At 44.6% G+C, this 22,654-nt stretch overlaps 1 protein-coding gene across 2 annotated transcripts in view; it reads right to left on the reverse strand.

The window, feature by feature from the left end:
* galntl6 (polypeptide N-acetylgalactosaminyltransferase like 6) overlaps nt 1–22,654 on the reverse strand; it is a 1,468,073-nt gene that overhangs the window by 1,154,183 nt on the left and 291,236 nt on the right. The window contains exon 3 of one of the 2 annotated variants that reach the window (XM_041186364.1): nt 18,103–18,123. The exons of the other annotated variant lie outside the window; for it this stretch is intronic. Within the exon in view, the coding sequence (XP_041042298.1) occupies nt 18,103–18,123 (21 nt within the window). The remainder of the gene's footprint in view (nt 1–18,102; nt 18,124–22,654) is intronic. 2 annotated transcript variants of the gene reach the window in all.

Raw genomic sequence — 22,654 nt, forward strand, 5'->3', positions numbered from 1 at the left:
CATTACAGCTTTTCCTGTCAGCCTTTGGTTCCATTTTACTCTGAGCAGATTCCCTCTCATCCCACTGAAGCTCAATTCTTCTAATTTAGAAGTTCTAGTTTAGGCGTTACCTTGCTGTCCCCATTGCGAAACTAAACCTTGTGATATCCTGATCAATTTTACCAAGTCTTCCCCACAGGTACCTGGTCCACCTGACCCACCTCAATTCCCAGCACCGTATCCAGCAATAGCTCCTTCTTAGTCGGAGTAAGAACATACTGGTCAAGGGACACATTTCAGAAATTCCTATCCCAAATGATATTTGCGTAATTAAAGCCCTCCAGATCACCACTACATGGCTCTCGTACATCTCTGTGACTTCCCTATAGATTTGCTCCTCTATCTCTCCCTCTCTCTCACTATTTGGAAGCATCTCAGGCGTTGGCAAGAAACAAAGTGTAATGGAGACCAAGAGCTCTCTCCCCCACAAAGCTCCTGAGGCTGGGGGTGTGCGGGGGGGAAGGGGGGGGGTGGTGGTGTTCAGTTGAAAATGGCAAAATTGAGATTGCTAGATTTTTGTTAGTTTAGCATACTATAGGATATAGAACCTTGGCAAACACAAGGAGCTAAATTTTATCCTGGGGTGAAAGGTAGGTCCAGAGGAGGGGTGGGGAAGAAAACGCAGATAGTTGCTTGTGCCTCCGGGGGTTGGAGGAGGCACGTGTGTTCATTGGGGTAGATTGCTATGGGAATTGGCAACCTGCTTCATGGAGGCTGGCAGCTAATTAGGCCATTTTCAGAACCCACCGGTATTTTTTCCGCGTCGGAACAGGCTTCCGGGTGAAGGCCCGAGGGCCGTTGTGCCTCCACTCACTGGCCACCAGGATGGAAATACTGCAGCCTCTGCCAAAACTAATCCTGAGCAGGGGTTTCCCCACCGCACTGATGGCCTTAACAGCTGTGGGGCTTCTTTACTGTTAAATTTTCAGTGGGTTTCCAAGAGCACTTCCACCTTGAGCTCACCTTTCTGCTGCAGTATGTCAACACTTCCAGGCGGGAGTGGCCGCCATCCAGTGCTGCGGGCCTTTGATCAGGCATCCCATCTCAGGAACCAGCCCACTGGCCTTAATTGGACGGCGAACACAGAGGGGGCTCATTAGGAGCCTGCCTCACCTAAAGTTGCGCCAGACAAGTCTTAATGACAAGTGCAGACTCAGAAAACGGTTCCCAATGATGGGATCCTGATGCTCATGGGAAAGTTCAGCCCCCGGAGTCGAGATGCAGACAGCCATGATCCAACTGAATGGCGGGAGAGGCTGGATAACCTGCTCCTGTAGCTGTGGCCTTATGTAGCTTCAGTTTGGGCCAGTGGCTCCTAGTTGTGGGGGTGTTGGGCCGGCTTCCTTAACAGGATGGCAGTCCCAGCAGCAGCCAATTATGCGGCCATGTAAAGCGGAGTGGCAGCCCCTGCAGACCCCACCGCCCACCCAGCGCACCCCCCCCCCCCCCACCACCCCGCCACCCAACTTCCCCACTCCCTGGCTTTTGGCACATGGTGGTGGGAATCTTGCCTTCTCTGAAAAGTCCCGGCCTTGGAGTCGTGGATTTGCATAATTGAACATTTTTTCTTACTCACTAATCAGCCCCACCAGGCATTGTTGCATGTGATGCTGGTAATTTGATTTTCTCCAAGCGGTTTCATTTCCTTAGTCTGTAAGCTTGGTATCTCAGTGGGTGGCGATCTCTGGGTCAGAAAGCTGTGTGGTTTGAATTCAAGAGCAGGACTTGAGATTATTTTTCAGACTGAATACTGTGTGGTACTGAGGGAATGATGTAATTTTTTTTGGTGTTGTTCTTTCCTGTTTTCCTGCTCAGCCTCCCACCATGCCTGCATTTGAGTGCATCCAAAACTCTGCTGCCTCTATCCCAACTTACGCCTGGTCCTTTCCGCCCATCATCCCCTCATTGAATTACATTGGCTCCCACTCCTGCAAAGCCCTGTGTTTACAACTCTTATCCTTGTTTTCAAATCACGCCATGGCCTCACCCCTCCCTAACTCTGTAACCTCCTCCAGCCCTACAGCCCTCTGTGGTCTCTACACTCCTCCAATACTGGCCTCTTGCTCTTCCTTCTTGTTGAAATGCTGTTGACGTAAGGGTAACTTTGAGAAGCAGCAAGGCTGACTTGCAGCTGGTGGAATGGAAAATGCTCAATTGACGGACTGGTGGCCCAGATCCTACCCCTAACTTGTATTTCGATTCATCTACTCTCATTTGTCTGAGCCCTGTAACCTCCTCCAGCTCAATAACCCTCTAATCCCTCTGTGCTCCCCTAATTCCGGTCTCCTGTGCATCCTCAATTTTAAACACGGCACCATTAGCAGCCATGCCTTCAGCTGCCTGGGCGTTAACCTCTGGAAGACCCCCCACCCATCAAACCTATACGGCTCTCTCCTTCTCTATGTTCACTTAGGGTTTTAATCCCTATCCTAATATCTCCTTATGTGGCCCAGTGTCAAAGTTTGGTTGACAATGTTCCTGTCAAACCCCCGGGATGCTTTACTATGTTATAGATATTGTATAAATGCAAGTTGCTGTTGTTATAGCAAATTAATATGCAGAGGTAAGAGTGGGAGTCAAAGTTCAACTTAGTCTTGGAGTTTCAGAGGCGCTGTCTTTCAGATGAGAGCTTTAAATCAAGGCTCGTCCTCCTTGTTTGGATGTAATACATCGCATTGCACTATTTCAAGGATGACCAGGGGAGTTCTCTCCTGTGTCCTGCCGATATTTATCCCTCAACCAGCATCGACAAAACAAATTATCTGGTTATTATCAAGTTGCTGTTTTTGGGATTTTGCTGTGCACAAATTGACTGCTGCATTCCCTAACTGACAACATGTGACTAATGCATGAAAAATTTCTTAATTGGCTGTGATCACTTTGACACATCCCGAAATCGTGAAAGGCGCTGCATAAATGCAAGTCCTTCCTTTCTTAGTATAACGCTTCCAGTTCGACAGCTGTTGCTGCCAAGGAGTTCCCAGGGCTATCCTGAACAAGTACACCGATGTTCAACAACTCTCATAGGTAGAAAAATCTAAACCTAGCAATAGGACCAGCGGATGATTAATATGACTATTACCATCGTCTGTATGAGTCCAGAACTAAAAGACTGAAACAAAGTAAGTAATAACGATTTGCTTTTTACTTTATGTTCCATTCATCATAAGGGAGAACTAATTGTCTATTAATTTACAAATATACTTAATCCACAGTACTATTCCACAGAGTATACGATAGAATTACAGATCAGTGTGTCTGCCACTGAATAATGACACAGAATTGGAGAGACTAAAAAAAGCCTGGACTGTTCCCCTAAGAGCAGGGAAACTTAAGCTGAGATTTAATAGAGTTGTTCAGAATTATGAGGGATTTTGATAGAGCTGATAGGGAGCAACTATTACCACTGGCAAGAGGATTGATAACCAGAGGGCACAGATTTAAGATAAGAGCGCAACAGAACCGATGGAGCGGTGAAGAACGTTTTTTATTAACACAGCAATGTGTAATGATTCGAAAGGGTTGGCGGAAGCAGATTCAATAGTAACTTTCAAAAGGCAATTGACTATTTGCAGGGCTATGAGGTACAAGCCATGGAGTGAGACTAATTGGTAGCTCTTTCAAAGAGTGGGCCCTCCCACGACAGGCTGAATGAATTCCTTCTGTGCTGCAGGATTCCAAGGTTCTGTAAAATTGAATGATTGATAGATTTTTCCAATCAGTTGTGCCCCATTGCTCAGGGCTGCATCAATCGTGGGACTTGGCACACAAGATCTATCAAACCAGTGTCAAGAAGATATAATAATGTCTATAATGTTATTGGAAATTATTTTAAAATAGAGTTTAGTGGTGTCTGTGTCTGTGCATGTATCTTAATTGGATTAAAACCAGCTGGTCGAGAGGCTTTGATGTATAGAAGTAGGTTTGAAATGGTAATTAGATAAATATAGGTGAGGTGTAAAGGGGACAATTTGCATTTTTAAACAGACCATTCAAAAGAGCAGGTGAAATATTACACCTAACCAAGTGAAACTCAGAAACAATGTGTTTATTTTTTTAAAGGCTTACTAGTAAAGTGGGTATTATGAAAGCGTTTTATTATTAGAAGATTTAAAGTCAAAGAAATAACTTAGTGTCAATGAGAATTTGAATTCAAAGAGGAAAATATGTATAAAGGAAGGGAAGGCTGTTGGTAAAAGGAGGAGGGATTCTAAGATCGAAAGCCTCCAGCCTGTAGGCCTCAATACTGTCTGCAAGGATCCAGAGCTGAAAGAAACACATTTTGAATGCGGCTGTCCAGGGTGTGCTTTGCCAGGGATCTGTTTAAATCTATGAGCTTAACTGTTGCCTTAACGAGGGTGTAACAGAGAGTCAGATTAATGAGGGGATTTTAGTAGTTATTATAGTAGTAACTTTGTAGACAGTTGTATGCGCTTACAATCATTCTTGTATTGATAAATGTTTAATTTAGCTTTATAAAAAAATCTCCAGACTTTGTGGTATTATTACTACTGAATTCAAAGCCTGCATCGTGAAAACTACAAATAGCAAAAAAAAGGGTTATGACAGTTGTTTCAAGTTTCCCTCTGGGATTTGAATAGGTTAGCCTTTACCATCGGCTGTGCCATAATACCCCAGATTGTTGCCCTTTGGTGCCCCATCCAGTTTCTCATTTGGGTTTTGTACTGGTGCCAGAAGAAGCCATTGGCTAGTAGTTAAATTCTATTAAAATTAAACCCTGACAACATTATAAAAACAATTTCATGCTTGCACGACAATACGATGCTCAGGTATCTATCTGGCCTTCAAAAAATAAGCATCCTGGGATAAAAACAAAATGTGCTGGAAAAACTCGGGCAGTTCTATGAACAGAGAAACGGAGTTACCGTTTCATGTCTAATAATTAGGTACTGGAGAGAGGTAGAAATGTGATGGGTTTTATGCTATTGAAAAGATACAAGAACATAAGAAATAGGAACAAGATTAGACCATATGGCCCATCGAACCTGCTCTGCCACTCAACACGATCATGGCTGATTTTGGGCTTCAACTCTATTTTTCCACCTGCTCCACATATGCCTTAATTCCCTGAGGGACCAAAAATCTGTCTAACATGGCCTTAAATTTATTCAACAATGAAGCTTCCACAGCCCTTTGGGGTAGAGAATTCCAAAGATTCACAACGCTTTGAGTGAAGTAATTTCTCTGCATCTGTGTTAAATGATTGGCTCCTTCTCCTGGGGCTGTGTTTCAGGCTCTCTGACCAATGGAGACAATTTCTCAGTGTCTACCCTGCGAAGCCTCTTCAGGATTCTGTTGATTTCAATAAAATCACCTCTCATTCTTAAACTCCAGAGAATATAGACGCAGTTTGTTCAACCTCTCATCATAGGATGACCCCCTCATCCCAGGGACCAATTTAATTAACCTTCACTGTATCGCCTCCCACGCAAGTCTAACCTTCTTTAAATGTGGACACCAAAACTGCACACATACTCCAGATGTGATCTCACCAAAACTCTGTACAACTGAATCAAGACTTCTTTATTCCTGTACTCCAACCCCCTTGCAATAAGGGCCAAAATGGCACCTGCCTTCCTAATTGTTTGCTGCACCTGCATGCTAACTTTCTGCATTCCTTGTACCAGCGTACCCAAGTCTCTTTGAACATCAACACTTAAAAGTTTCTCACCTTTTAAAAAATATTCTGCGTTTCGATTCTTAGAATCATTGAGTCCTAGAGGTCTACAGCACAGAAAAAGGCCCTTCGGCCCATCAAGTATGCACCGGTCAAACAAGTACCTAACTATTCTAATCCCATTTTCCAGCACTAGGCCCATAGCCTTGGATGCCATGGCATCGCAAGTGAACATCCAAATACTTCTTAAATGTTATGAGGGTTTCTGCCTCTACCACCCTTTCAGACAGTGAGTTCCAGATTCCCACCACCCTCTGGGTGAAAAAATTCTTCCTCATGTCCCCTCTAAACCTCCTACCCCTTACCTTAAATCTATGCCCCCTGGTTATTGATCCCTCCACCAAGGGGAAAAGTTCCTTCCTGTCCACCCTATCTATGCCCCTCATAATTCTATACACCTCAATCATGTCCCCCCCTCAATCTCCTCTGCTCCAGGGAAAATAACCTCAGTCTATCCAATCTCTCCTCATAACTAAAACTCTCCAGTCCAGGCAACATCCTGGTAGATCTCCTCTGCACTCTCTCTAGTGCAATCACATCCTTCCTATAATGCAGATTCCAGACCTGTACGCAATACTCTAGCTGTGGCCCAACCACTGTTTTATACAGTTCCAGCATAACCTCCCTGTTCTTATATTCTATGCCTCGGCTAATAAAGGCAAGTATCCCATATGCCTTCTTAACCACATTACCTTGAATCTAACAGAGTTATGAGCTCTATCTGCAAAACGCTCCCCATACTGAAACCTCTACCACTTGCCCAGCTTCATTCCTTAAAATTAAGTCCAGGACCTCTTACGCACTGGCTTAAAAAGCTCTCTGGGTGCATTTTAAGAATTCCGCTCCCTGTAAACCTATCACACTATGACTAACCCAGCTAATGTCGGGGAAGTTGAAATCCCTCACTATTACTACCCTATTATTTTTGTACTTCTCTGAAATTTGCCTACATATCTGCTCTTCTATTTCTCTCTGACTGTTTTGGGGGCCTTTGTACACTCCCAGCAATGTGATCGCTCCTTTTTTGTTTTTCAGTTCTACCCATATGGCTTCATTTGAGGTGCCTTCTAAGATGTCATCCCTCCTCACTGCTGTACTTGATTCCTTGATCAATATTGCGATACCCCCTCCTCTTTTACCTCCTTCCCTGTCTCACCTGAAGACCCTATATCCTGGAATATTGAACTGCGAATCCTGCCCCCCTCTCAACCATGTCTTTTTGACAGCATTGACATCATACTTCCATGTGTTAATTTGTGTTCTCAACTCAGCTGCCCCTTATTCATCAGACTCCTTACATCAAAATAAATACCATCCAACCTTGCCAAACTCTCTTGTGCCTTAACTGGCCTATAATTTCTATGCCTTCCAGACTCACTTGCTCTCTCTTCTAATTTTGGCTGTGCATCTCCCCCCTGCTGAACCTCCTCTCAGGATCCCACCCCCCTGCCAAGTTAGTTTAAACTCTCCCCAACAGCACTAGCAAACCTCCCCGCAAAGATGTTGGTCCCATTCCAGTTCAGGTGCAACCTGTCCACCTTGTACAGGTCCCACCGCCCCCAGAAACGGTCCCAGTATCCCAGAAAACTAAAGCCCTCCCTCCTGCCTAAAGCCCTCTCTCCAGCTACGCATTCATCTGGACTAACCTCCCATTTCCATACTCACTGGCGCGTGGCACTGGAAGTAATCCAGAGATTACTACCTTTGAGGTGCTGTTTTTTAATCTGATTTCTGGCTCCCTAAATTCTACTTGCAGGACCTCATTCCTCTTTCCACCTATGTCATTGGTATCAATTTGTGCCATGATCACTGTCTATTTGCCTTCCCCCTTTAGAATGCCCTGCAGCTGTTCAGTGACATCCATGGCCCTGGCACCAAAGAGGCAACATACCACCCTGGAGTCATGTCTACGGCCACAGAAATGCCTTACTATCGAGTCTTCTACCACGATTGCTCTTCCCCTCTTTTTCCTCCCCCACTCTGTGCAGCTGAGCCATTCACAGGGCCGTGAGCGTGGCTGCGCTCCCCAGAGGAGCCGTCACTCTCACCATTTTCCAACATAGTAAAATGGTTCTCGCGCGATACGCACCCTGGGGATTTCCTGATTACCTTTCTTCTGACTGATGGTCACCTGTTCTCTCTCCGTCTACACTTCCATAATCTGTGGGGTGACGTCTAAAAACATGCTATCCATGAAACTCTCAGCCTTGCGGATGCAGCTGGATGCCTCCAGCTGCCACTCAAGCTCCAAAACATCAGGTAGCTGCAGCTGGTGGCACTTGCTGCACACGTGGTCAGTCAGAGCGCAAGGAGCGTCTAGGGCTTCCCACATGTTGCAGGTGGCACATAACACGGGACTGAACCGCCCTGCCATGCCTCTAGTTGAAAAAAAACCCTTACTTTAAGTTAAATACAGTAAAAAAAATGTTAAATTATTTATGTACTTTAAATAAAAACTAGAACCCTTACCTTTCCTTAGCTTAATCTATTTTGAACTGGAGAAAAATAGAGAAAAACACTTACCCACTACTCACCAATCAGCTCTCGCCTTTGTGCCAGCATTACCTTTTGAAGCTTTCCCGCACTCGCGCTGGTTATGATCTCTCCACCGCTCTCTCACGCTGTCTTGTGATGTCAGTCTTGTTATTTTCAACAAGGACTGACTGCAGGACACTCTTCCCACACTGATTCACCACGATGCTGACTGCAGGACACTCTTCCCCGACTGCTTCACCACGATGCTGACTGCAGGACACTCTTCCCGGACTGCTTCACTGCGATGCTGACTGCAGGACACTCTTCCCCGACTGCTTCACCACGATGCTGACTGCAGGACACTCTTCCCCGACTGCTTCACTGCGATGCTGAATGCAGGACACTCTCCCAGACTGTTTCACCGTGATGCTGACTGCAGGACACTCTTCCCGGACTGCTTCACTGCGATGCTGACTGCAGGACACTCTTCCCAGACTGCTTCGTCACAATGCTGACTGCAGGACACTCTTCTCAGACTGTTTCATCGCGATGCTGACTGCAGGACACTCTTCCCACACTCTTACAACCAAACTGAATAACTTTACATTTCCCTATGCTATACTCCATCTGCCACCTCAAAGGGGAGGGTCAGGTAGAACAAAAAGGAAGATCAGAGCTAGGTTGAAGGGCAGAAGAAATTAACAAAGATGCCATGGAACAGAAATGGTAATGGTTGTAGTAAAGAAACAAAGAATTGGTCTACAGAAGTATGAATGGCAGAATAAAGGACAGCTCTGTGTGAAAGCAAACATGAAAACAAAATATAGATGGGCAAAAGAAAAGAAAATCAATTTGGAGGAGTTCACGGCTTGAAGTTGTTGAATCCAATGTTGAGCCCAGAAGGCTGTAAAGTGTCTAATCAGAAGATGGTGTGCAGTTCCTAATGCTTGCTTAAGGCTTCACTGGAACACTGTAGCAGGCCAAAGACAGATATGTGAGCATAAGAACAAGATGGCGAATTAAAATGGAAAGCAACTGGAAGGTCTGGATCATGCTGGAGGGCTGGGCGGAGCTGTGAGCCGGGCTGTTCTGAAAAAAATCCTGGGATGTTGGGCCTGTGCTGCTTGTACAAGTCCATTTAAAGAGAACAAAGAACACACTGGATTGGGTTCAAAGCAAGTTCCCAACGCAGTGAAGGATCCCATTTTATTGTTGTACAAGACGTTAGTGAGACCTCAGGTAGAATACTTTTGGTCCTCAAACATAGTTGGGGAACACTGACATTCTATAAAGGATGCAGAAGAGGGCCACTCAATTGAATCCTAGTTTAACACATCTCTTAAGGGCTTAAAGAGCTGAGTCTGCACATCTGTTGACTACGCAGACTCATGTAATTGGATGTAACTCATGGAAAATGGATTTAAAAAAGTCAAAGGCAAGCCCTGATATAAGTAAGTCCCAAAGTGCTTCACAGAAGGAGCGATGGTGATGTGGTGGGAACGTTACTGGACAAGTAATCCAGGGCCCCAAGTTAATGCTTTGGGGACTTAAGCTCAAATCCCACCACAGCAGCTGGTGGAGTTTATATTCAATTAATAAAATCTGTAATTGAAAGCTAGTAACTAGGAAACTATCATTGATTGTTGCAAAAACTCAGCTGGTTCACTAATATCTCTTAAGGGAAGGAAATTTTCTACCTTACCTGGTCTGGTCTACATGTGACTCTTAGGTACTCTCTGAACTGGTCTAGCAAGCCACTCAGATTAGGAACTATTCGAGATGGGCAATAAATGCTGACCTTGCCAGTGATACCCACTTCCCATGAGAAAATAAAAGACAATGAAGGACTTTCAAAGCATTACTCCTGGAGTGTTGAGAAATGCAGTCGCCAATCAGATCCACAGCAGGGTCTACAAATAGCTATAAATGAAAGAAAACCCACTGCTTTTCAGCACACAGGAGTTTTCTTCACATCTGAGAGGGCAGGCGGGGCCTCAGTTTAACATCTCATCTGCATCTCCGGCAGTGCAGCAGTCCCCGAGGCCCGCACTGAGATTGCCAGTCTCTAGCTTGTGCTCATGGTTCTGAAGTAGGGCTTGAACCAGTATCAGTGAATCAGAGTGAGTGAAATTGTTTACCAACAGAACATCAACCCAATACTTTTTGTATTTTGAATGTCAATGGATTTTTTAAAAATCTCTTCCGTGGAATAAGGGCATCACTGGTGAGGCCAGCATTTGTTGCCCAGCTCTAATTGACTTTGAAATGAGTGGCTTGCTAGGCCATTTCAGAGGGCATTTAAGAGACAACCACATTGTGTGGGACTGGAGCCCATGCGTAGGCCAGATCAGGTAAGGATGGCAGATTTCCTTCCCTAAAGGACATTAGTGAACCAGGTGGAGTTTTTACAACAATCAATGATAGCTTTTAATTCCAGATTTTATTAATTAAATTTAACTTCTGCTAGCTGCTGGGCTGATATTTGACCTCAGTCGCCAGGGCATTAGCCTGGATATCTGGATTATAAGTCCAGTGACATTACCGCTGCACCACAGTCGAGGTCTAGCCTTCTGGGGCAAGGGGTTGTTTTTAGCATCTCCTATCTTTCCTTCTTATTTCACATTTGTCTGCTCCATTCATGAAACCGTTTGCTGCACTCAAAGAAGGAAGGAGAGCAGTGACTCCCATTAAATTATTACATTGATTTTCACTTTGATCAGCCATGAATCTAGCTTGGATAGAAGTCTTGCAGTTATGTTTTCGTAGCTGACGGAAACATTCATTAGCTAGCAATTTCCAAGGCAGAATTATACAGCACTGAATCTTCATAGGGCAGAAAGTGACAGCAACTTTCAAATTAATTTACTGCAAGATTCCTGAGCGACTACGTTATGAAAAAAAAAAGATGTTTTGCAAGTTACAATGCTTTTATTGTCACTGGGGACCTAGCTGATCTAAGTACAGAATTGGCAAGATTGGATCCCTCTTAGCTTGGCTCAGTTGGTAACACTCTGGGTCAGAAAGTAGGAAGGATCTTGCATTTAGTTTACACTGTTCATGGCCTCAGGATGTCACGATGTGTTTTACAGCCAATGAAGTACTTTTGAAAGTTTAGTCGCTGTTGCTAATGTAGGGAACTGCCAATTTATACACAGTCAATCTGCCACAAACAGTGATGTGATTGAAATCAGTTCATCTGTTGGCACAGTGACAATTGTTGACCCAGGACACCGGGGAAGACTTTTTCAAATAGTGCCATGGGACCTTCCGTGCCCACCTGAGAGGGTAGACAGATCCTCAGTTTGACATGTTATCCTGAAAGCCAGTACCACTGACAGTGCAGATATCCCTCACTGCTGCACCGGAATGCCAGCCCAGGTTATGTTCTCAAATCTCTGAAACAGAACTTGAACCCACAACCTCATGACCCAGCCACAGCTGACACCCTAATGCTCGAGGATCACGCTCCAGATCATAACCTCATCACACTCTCAGCTAGCTGTCTAGTACAGAGGGATGGCTGCATTGTGAGAGGTGCTTTCTTTTGGATGCAGTTAGAAACTGAGGTTAACCTCCCCATTCAGTTATAAATATGACAAAAGTTTCTATACATTGTTCAAAGAAGAGCAGAGATTCCACTCAGTGACCTCAATGATATTTCTACCTCAGCTAATCTAGTAAAAGAAAAGACAAGCCAACTGGTCATTTGTATAATGGCTTTTTTTTAGGATGTTTCTGGTGCAGAATCACTGCATTTACACCCATAACAATTGGCAATGCCTCAAATGCAGTTAATCGTGTAAGGTGCGTTAATGATGAAGGAATCACCTTACACAGAGATCTGCCAGGCTGGGGAACTCAACTCCAGAGTTTGTGGCCAAGGCAGAAATTATGTCAACACTCAAGATTAGTTTGGATGGCTGGGTGACGGAAAAGGGCATGGAAACAAGCCAGGTCAACACAATTAAGGCTATTTGCTCATGTGGAGGTTAAGCACCTAATGTTCTGTTTCAGTCTTGTAACTTCCATGTTATTTTAATGAATGCAATATGAAATACTACTGTACTGCCAAGTGCTGTGTGCAGCTTTTGTGTGTAGTCTAGAGTTAATAAAGGCATGGATGAGGGTTTCAGCAGCAGGCGAGTGGAGGCAGATGGGGAGATGCCCAATTTTACATTATCACCTTTGGGAGTTGAAAAAAATGTCAGAGCTTTTAATCTGCTGTACCAGCTTGAACCATAGATAGCCAAACTTCCACAAACAGATTAAATAAACAACCTCAACTTGTCCACGACTTTGCATACTTTCTTGGAATGAGAGCAAGCCCTTTTCCATTCTTTCCATTATCTTGTACACCTCACACGGTACAGGATTTCAGTCTGGTTAATCCTCCTCATGATCTGATTCCTGTAATTGTGCCGTGCAGCTGTGAACTCTGTGGGCCTGCTAGAGCAAAGGCATTCCATGATAACGAAATGTCTTCCATCGAAAGTTCTGGTGTCCTGATCAATATGAATTTCTCGCTCAGCTTAATAATGCCCTCTGTTCCGATCACGCTTAGCTTCCCAAAGGAGGTTTCCTATTTCTACTTATTTCCCACTATGATCATTCATTAATCATGGCTTCTCAAAATTCATAAACATCTAGCTGGAACCATGGGATTTGAAATATACCCCAAGTAATTCTTGCTTATTTACTGGTTATCAGTACAAGTTTCTCATATCTAATTTTAAAATCTGAGAAGCCTCGTTAAGTTTTGAGGAAATACTCAAACAACTAAACTTATATCCACTGAAGAAGTGAATGAGGGGACGCTTGATGCAGATTAAGAATAGGGCAATAGTGGAAAGAAAAGCTTCTTCGAAACATAGGCAGAATTTTGTCCTTGGCGGGCGCGCTTGACCGGGGTGGGGGGGGGGGGGGGGGTGTCAGGAAGCACTGGACTGAGTGTGGTGGCGGGGTGGGGGTGGAGGGGAGGGCAAGCAGGCTGAGCGCAAACTTCGCATATGCGCGCGAGTGAGCGCTTCATAAACTCCCTGAGGCACAGAGCTGCCTCAGGGAGATGGAGGGTTTTTAAAAATGAAAATAAAAATGGAATAAAACGCGTCCCCTCACGTGAATCTGTCACATGAGCAGCGGCATGTTATTAATTACATTACTTAATGGCGCTAACATGCCCTTTAATTGTCGGTGGGTGCGCTGCTGACTACAGCACGTACCCATTGACAGAGCTATGGCATGACTGCGTGTTAACACCGGCATGCTTGGCCAACGTCAACGCGAGTCATTTTACGCTCGGGCAGGTCGGGCGTGCGACTGCCCGCCAAGTGAAAATTTCTGCCCACAGAACACTTATAGCACAGGAGGAGGCCGTTCAGCCCATCATGCCTGTGCTAGCTCTCTACAAGGACAACTCAGTTGGTCCCACTCCCCTGCCTTTTCCCTGTAGCCCTGCAATGTTTTTCTCTTCGGTAATTATCCAATTCTCTTTTGAAAGCCACAACTGAATTTGCCTCCAGATCCCAACCACCCTCTGTGTAAAAAGGTTTATCCTCATGTCACCTTTGATTCTTCTGCTGTTCACCTTAAATCAGTCTCCTCTGACTTTTGACCTTTCTGCCAATGGGAACTGTTTCTCCCTGTCTACTCCACCCAAACCCCTCATGATTTTGAATACTTGTACAATGAAGGAATGATTAAACAACACGAGTGTGAAATTCACTAGCCTTAAACAAAGTTAAAGCTTTCACAGAGCAGTGAACATTGGGAAAAAATCCCCAAGAAAATAGTTGATTTAAGATAATTTTGCACCTTGAAGAGGGAATTCAACTAATATCTGTTGAGAAGGGGAAGTAATAGAAAAATATTAATAGCACTTACTGGTGTTTGACTCCTCCTAGAACCTTAGAACAGTTACGGCACAAGAAAGAGGCCTTTCATCCCAACATGTCTGCACCAACTGAAAAGAAACTAGGCACCCATTCTAATCCCACTTTCCAGCAACTAGTCCGTAGCCTTGCAGGTTACAGCACTTCAGATGTAGATCCAGTTACCTTTTAATTGAGTTGAGCGTTTCAGCCTCAACCATCAACTTAGAAAGTGAATTCCAGATGCCCACCACCCTCTGGGTGAAAGCGATTTTCCTAATATCCCCTCTAATTGTTTTACCAATCCCGTTGAATCTGTGCCTCCTGGTAATTAACCTCTCTGCCAGGGGAAACAGGTCTTCCCTGTCTCCTCTATCTCGGCCCCTCATCATTTTGCACACCTCAATGAAGTCACCCCTCAGCCTTCTCTGTTCTAAGAAAAACAACCCTAGCCTACCTAATCTCTCCTCAGAGCTGCAATTTTCAAGCCCTGGCAACATTCTTGTAAATTTGCTGCACTCTCTCCAGAGCAATTATGTCCTTCCCATAATGTAATGAGGAATGTATGCAAAATTTTAGCTGTGGCCTAACAAGCGTTTTATACAGTTTCATTATTACATCCCTGCTTTTGTATTCAATACCTTGTCCAATAAAGGAAGGCATTCCATATGCCTTCTTTAGCACCTTATCTATCTGTCCTGCTACCTTCAGGGACCTGTGTACATGCACTTCAAGGTCTCTCACTTCCTCTACCTCTCTAAATATCCTCCCATTTATTGAGTATTCCCTTTGTTTGCCCTCCCAAAATGCATAATGTCACACTTCTCTGGGTTGAATTTATTTTGCCACCTTTCTGTTCACTCAATTTAACACTTAATCATAGAATCATGAGGTGATAGTGTATTCATGCCTGTGACTGGTTTTTGAAAGAATTAGCGTCACTGAAGCAGTCCATGCCCAAATGCAGCAACATCTGAACAATATTCAGGCTTGGGCTGACAAGTGACAAGTAACATTCACTCCACACAAGTGCCAGGCAATGACCATCTCCAACAAGAGAGAATCTAACCATCGCCCCTTGATATTCAATGGCATTACCATCACTTAATCCCCCACTATCAACATCCTGGGGTTACCATTGACCAGATACTGGACTGGACTAGCCATAAAAAGTGTGGCTACAAGATCAGGTCAGAGGCTAGGAATCCTGCGGCGAGTAACTCACCTCTTGATTCTCCAAAGCCTGTCCACCATTTACAAGGCACAAGTTAGGAGTCTGATGGAATACTCCCCACTTGCCCGGATGAGTGCAGCTCCAACAACACTTGAGAAGCTTGACACGGTCCAGGATAAAGCAGCCCGCTTGATTGGCACCACAGCCTCAAACATTCATTCCCTTCACCACCGACGGACAGTAGCAGCAGTATGTACCATCTGCAAGATGCACTGCAGTACTTCACCAAAGCTTCTTCAATAGCACCTTCCAAACCCACGACCGCTACCATCTAGAAGGACAAGGGCAGCAGATAGATGGGAACACCACCACCTGGAATTTTCCCTCAAAGTCACTCACCATCCTGCCTTGGAAATATATCGCCGTTCCTTCATTGTCGCCGGGTCAAAATCCTGGAACTCCCTCCCTAACAGCATTGTGGATATACCTACACCACATGGACTGCAGCTGTTCAAGAAGGCAGCTCACTACCGCCTTCACAAGGGCAATTAGGGATGGGCAATAAATGCTGGCCCAGCCAGCGAAGCCCACATCCCGCAAATGAATGAAAAAACCTCATCTGCCCTTGCCTCATATCTCTGCAAAGTTTCTTCTTTCAAATATCTAGGCAATTCTTTTTTGAATATTATGATCGAATCTGCTTCAACCACCCTTTCAGGCAGTATATTCCAGAGCATAACAATTCATTGCATACAAAAAAACCAAAGATCTTCATCTTGCTGCTGATTCCTTTCCCAATTACTTTAAATGAGTCTCCTCAGATTACTGACCTTTCTGCCAAAGTTCTTCATTCAAAACCTTTCATGATTTAGAACATCACAATCAAATCTTCCTAACCTTCTTTGCTCTAAAGAGAACAACTCCAGTTTCCCCTGTTCCTCCATGTGACTGAAGGAAGATGGTTGTGATGTCTGAGGCCAATCATCTCAGTCCCAGGGCATCACTGCAGGAGTGTCTCAGGGTAGTGTCTTCGGCCCAACCATCTTCAAATGTTTCATCAATGACCTTCCCTCCATAATAAGATCAGAAGTGGGGATGTTTGCTGATGATTGGACAGTGGTCGGCACCATTCGCAACTCCTCAGATACTGATACAGTTCATGATCATATGCAGCAAGACCTGGACAACATTCAGGCTTGGGCTGATAAGTGGCAAGTAACATTCATGCTATACAAGTGTCAGGTAATGACCATCTCCAACAAGAAAGAATCCAGCCATCTCCCTTTGACATTCAATGGCATTACCAAAACTGAATCCCCCACTATCAACATCCTGGGAGTTACCATTACTGGACTAGCCATATAAGTGCTGTGGGTACAAGAGCCGGTAAGAAGCTGAGAATTCTGTGGTGAGTAACTCACATCCTCACTCCCTAAAGCCTGTCTACCATCTACAAACAAACATATGAATCAGGAGCAGTAGTAGGCCATCCACCCCAATGGGACTGCTCTGCCATTCAATAAGATCATGACTGATTTGATTGTGGCCTCAACTTCACATTCTCACCTACCTCCAATAACCGTTGACTCCCTTGTTAGTCAAGAATCTATCTGCCGCTGCCGTAAAGCTATTCAATGGCCCTGTCTCCATTGCTCTCCAGGGAAGAGTTCCAAAAACATATTCTCCTCGCCTACATCTTAAATGGGACACCCCTTATCTTTAAACTGTGTGCCCTAGTTCTAGTCTCTCCCACAAGGGGAAACATCCTTTCAGCATCCATCCTGTCAAGCCTGATCAGGATCTTATATGTTTCAATAAAGTCACCTCTTATTCTTCTAAACTCCAATGGATAGACCCAGTCAGTCTAACCCTTCTTCATAGGATAACCCTACTATCCCAGTATGAGTCGAGTGTACATTCTCTGAACCGCTTCTAGCACATTTATATCCTTTCCTAAATAGGGAGACCAAAACTGTACACAGTACTCCAGATGTGATCTCATTAATGCCCTATATAGCTGCAGCAAAGCATCCCTACTATTAAATTCCATCCTCCTTGCAATAAACAACAAAATTCTATTTGCCTCCCTAACCACTTGCTGTACCTGCATACTAACTTTTTGTAACTCATGTACCAGGAAACCCAGATCCCGCTGTATCTCAGAATTCTGCAATTTTTCCTCATTTAAATAACATGCTGCTTTTCTATTATTCCTGTCAAAGTGGACAAGTTCACATTTTCCCACATTATATTCCATCTACCAAATTATTGCCCACTTACTGAACCTATCTATGTTCTTTTGCAGACTCCTCATGTCCTCTTCACAACTTACCATCCTACCTTTGTTTCATTAGCAAATTTAACAATCATACATTCATGTCATTGATATAAATTGTACAAAGTTGAGGCCCCAGCACTGATCCCTGTTGCACTCCACTCATCACATCATGCCAACCATAAATAACCCATTCATCACTACTCTCTGTTTCCTGTTAGCTAACTAATCTTCTATTCATGTTAATATGTTAGCTCATACACCATGACCTCTTAATTTGCAAAGCAACCTTTGATGTGGCACCTTATCAAGTGCCTTCTGGAAATCTAGGTACACCACATTTACAGGTTCCCCTTTATCCACATTGCTTAATAATTCCTCAAAAAACTCCAATAAATTAGTCAAACATGACATCAAAACTTTCACAAAACCATGTTGACTCTGCTTGATTGCATTGAGATTTTCTAAGTGCCTTGCTATAACCGCCTTAATTTCTCTATGACAGATATTAAGCTAACTGGCCTGTGGTCTCCTGCTTTCTGTCCTCTCTCTCGATTAGAGGAGTCATATTCACTATTTTCCAATCCAATAGGACCTTTTCAGAATCTAGGGAATTTTGGAAAATTAAAATCCAGTGCATCTAACATCTCAACAGCCACGTCTTTTAAGATTCTGGGATGAAGTTCATCATGACCTGGGTACTTGTCAGATTTTAGCTCTAATAGCTTTCTAGGTACCCTTTCCCTGGTGATTGTAGTTGTTTAAGTTCCTCCCTCCTTTCTCTTCTTGATTCACAGTTATTTCTGAGATGTTATTTGTATCCTCTATAGTGAAGACAAATGCAAAATGTCTGCTCAATTCTATGCTATTTCCTTATTTTTCATTATTAGTTCCCCAGCTCACTCTCTAGGGGACTAACATTCACTTTATTCACGCTTTTCCTTCATAAATACCTCTTGAAGCTGTTGCTATCTGCTTTTATATTTATAGCTATCTTTCTCTTGTACTCTAATTTCTCTTTCCTTATTAATCTTTCAGTTGTTCTTTGCTGTTGATTATGTTCTGTCCAATTCTCTGACCTGCCACTCATCTTTGTGGAATCATACGCTTTTTCTTTCAATTTGATACTATCTTTAACTTCATTGGTTAGTGACGGATGGTCCGTCCTTCCCTTGGAATCTTTCTTTCTCACTGAAATGTATCTTTTCTGAGTATTCTGAAATATCTCCTTAAATGTCTCCACTGACCTAACCCTTAACCGAATTTCCTAGTTCATTCTAGCCAGTTCTGTCTTCATGCCCTCACAATATTTAAGTTTAAAACATTAGTCTTAGATCCACTCCTCTCTCACTCAAAATGAAACATCTGCAAGGCACAAGTCAGGACTGTGATGGAATATTCTCCACTTGCCTGGATGAGTGTGGCTCCAAAAACACTTCCAGGACAAAGCAGTCCATTTGTTTGGCACTCCACCCACCAACTTAAACATTCACTGCCTTCACCACCAACGCACAGTCCAGCTGTGCGTACCATCTAAAAGATGTACTGCAGCAACTCACCAAGGCTCTTTTGACAGTATCTTCCAAACCCATGACCACTACCGCTTTGAAGGACAAGGCAGCAGATGCATGGGAACACCACCAACTATAAGTTCCCCTCAAAGTCACTCACCATCCTGACTTGGAAATATATTGCCGTTCCTTCACTGTCGCTGGGTAAAAATCCTGGAACTCCATCCCTAACAGCACTGTGGGTGTACCTACACCACATGGACTGCTGTGGTTCAAGAAGGCAGCTCACCACTACCTTCTCAAGGGCAACTAGGGATGGGCAATAAATGCTGGCCCAGCCAGCGACAGCCACATCCCATGAAAGAATAAAAAGAATAAATAAAAGAAGTCCAGTATGTGGTACCATTCTGAAAAATCCCCTCTTCATCCTCCTTAAGTCATTCGTCACCCTCCTAAATTGTGGTGCCAGAATTATACTCAATACTCCAGCTGAAGCCTAAGTAGTATTTTTTTTAATATTTAGCACAACTTCCTTGTTTTTGTATGATATTCCTTTATTTATAAAGAGAGGAATTCCATATACATTTATCTTGTCAACTTGTTATCATCTTTAAAGATGTGTGCACATCAATCTCCAACTACGTCTGTCCCTGTGCCCCCTTGAAAATTGTACTATTTAGCTTATATCGCCTCTCTTCGTTCTTCCTCACAAAATCCCCATAATAGGGTGGGTGGGTGAGACGTCACCCTGCGCTCCTACCCTTAGGACTTTGAGGTCATTAATGGCCAGTTTCCACCTCCATAAAACGATGGGTAGGGGAAGGCACGATGAAGGAGGCCAGCCCTCTTTTTCATAGCCTTGAGTTAAAAGACAGGCTGGAGATGGGGCGGGTACCTCCTTTGGGTAGTGCCCTGTGCCTACCAGGGGCACCCTCCAAGATAGTACCCCCACTTTGTGCCTCCTCCAACTCACCCTCGGCCTCCTGAACCCGACAGCCCTTCCCCCTCCCCCCATAACTCCCTAGAATCCCCAACCCCACCCCAACCAAAAAACCCCAGACTCACCTGTAAGCCTGGCGTCCATGGATCTTCTCCTCGGGACTGCTTGTAGCCCCAGCAGCAGCCACTACTGAGCTCTGACACTGTTGGGGCTACTCATCTGCCGGCCAATCAGATTGGAAAGCATATCTTGAGGGTGGGACTTCCCTTCCTTGAGGGTGGGAAGTCCCACTCTCAGCTCATTATGACCTCCTCCCCAGTGCATCACTGCTGCAGGGCAGCCTTTTTATAGTTGCTCGGCTCAAGGCCAACTTTTCTAGCGGGGGTGGGTGGGGAGGGTGAGAAATACACCCTCCCATAACATTCGCCCCCACCTTTCTCTGCATTAAATTTCATCTGCCACGTCTCTCCCATTTCACCATCTTATCAATGCCCTCTTGAGGTTTGCCGCCGTCCTCCACATTGTTCACTAATTTTCCAAGTTTAGTATCATCTGCAAACCTCGAAACTGTGCCCTGTGTGCCCATGTCCAGGTCATTAACATATATCAGAAAGGGCAGGAGGGCACAACCGCTCATTTCCCTCCAGTCTGCACAATAAGCACCATCGCTGCTTTCCTTTCAGTCCCTTTATATCCGTGCTGTCACTATCCCTTTCATCCCATTGATTTCAATGTTGCTCACAAGTCTACAATGTGGTATGTTACCAAGCACCATATGAACGTTGACAAGCACATCGGCCTGAATTCCCATCCTCGAGGTGGGTAGCGGGAGTTGGGAAAATTTCCAGCTCAGCCCTCCCACCTCGGGGGAAAGTGCCCACTTAGGCAGGATCTCCATTGCCAGAGGGGCGGGTGTGGGCTGGAGTGTGAGTGCAGAGCCAACTGACCTGGAAAGAGTTTGGAGGCAGCCACAGGGGCTGCCAGGTGCTGAGGCGCACTGTTTAAAAGGCCCACCTTGGTGCTGTTTGGCTTCCTCCCAGTTAAAATAAAATCACAAAGGCCCTCCAGCCGTCAACCCTCACACCCCCTCCCCATCCGTGCCATCTCACATCGCCTACCTTCCCCACGTGGCCCCTCATGCTCCCTATGCTAAGCTATGCCCCTCCACTCACCCCCTATGTCCCCTCATGCTCTCTATTTCAACTATGGCACTTGCATGCCCAATGACCAACTATACACTGTATATAACCAGTGAACGCAATAGGAAGTGTAAAAAAGAGCTTTAAGAAGTAATTCATTCATAACCTTCCACTGTGTTAAAGAAAAAGTCACTTCACTACAAGGCAATAAAATTGTCCAGGCCCTTTAAAGTATCACTCACAAAATCCAAGCCCTTGAAACCACTTAACCTTGTGTAACTTAACATAGTGAAATTGACTGCAGTGATCAGAGAGCCTGAGCTCTCAATCAAACAATATTTTCCAAAGGGCATAGTTGTTTCAATATGAGTAATGGATGTCTGGATCTCAGACAAGCAGGCATAATGAGGCAGAGCGTACCAAAGCAGCTCTTAACAAAGTTACAAATGTGACTGTGACAAAGGTAAACTATTTCTCCTTGTCCAGTCTGCAAGCTTTGGCATGGTTGACCACACCATCTTCTCCAATGCCCATCAAAAGCCTCTTCACTATCAACTAGCTGGGTGTGACTCGCTCACCCGTTTCATTCTTATCTATCTAATCGTAGCCAATGTCACTTGCAATGGCATCTCCTCCTGCTCCTGCACCTGGTGTCCTCCAAGAATCTATCCATGGACCCTTCCTATTTTTCATCTAGATGCCTTCCTTCGGTGGCATCATCCGAAAGCACAGCATTAGTTTTCACATGTACGCTGATGATTCCCAGCTCTACCTCACCAACACCTCCCTTTAAGTTCTCCACTGCTAAATTATCAGACCTGCTGATCCGACATCCAGTACTGGATGAGCAGAAATTTCCTCCAATTAAATATTGGTAAGACTGAAGTCATTGTTTACGGACCCTGCTCCAAACTCCGTTCCCTAGCTACCAAGCTCTATCCGTCTCCCTAACAACAGTCTGAGCCTAAACCAAGCTGATCGCATTATTATATTTGATCTGAGATAAGCTTCCAATCTCATATTTGTACCATCACTTAAGGCTTCGTAATTCCACCTCTGTAACATTAGCCGACTTCGCCCATCATCTGCTGAGGAAGCCTTCATTTACGCCTCTGTTACCCACAAACCCGACTATTCCAAAGCATTCCTGGCTGGCCTCCCACATTCCAGCTTCCTTAGACTTGAGATTTTCTAAAAACCTTGCTGCCCATGTCTTAACTCGAAGCGAGTCCTGTTCACCTGCCACCCCTTTGCTCACTGACTTACTTTGGCTCCCAGTCAGGCAACATCTTGGTTTTAAGATTCTCATCCTTGTTTTCAAATTCCTCCTGTGGCCTCGACCCCCTCCCTAACTCTATAACCTCCTCCAACCCCATAACCCACCGAGATAGCTGTGGTCAGCTAATTCTTGCCTCTCGAGCGTCCCAGATTTTGGAGGGTTTCTACCCCTTCAGCTGTCCCCTCTCTAAAGGGAATGAAGTTTCATTTTCTAAAGTGGCCCCTGTGAGCCAGAACTCATTCTAGGTTTTAGATAAA

The sequence above is a fragment of the Carcharodon carcharias genome, chromosome 4 (assembly GCF_017639515.1).
Source record: "Carcharodon carcharias isolate sCarCar2 chromosome 4, sCarCar2.pri, whole genome shotgun sequence".
NCBI classification, from domain to species: Eukaryota; Metazoa; Chordata; class Chondrichthyes; order Lamniformes; family Lamnidae; genus Carcharodon; species Carcharodon carcharias.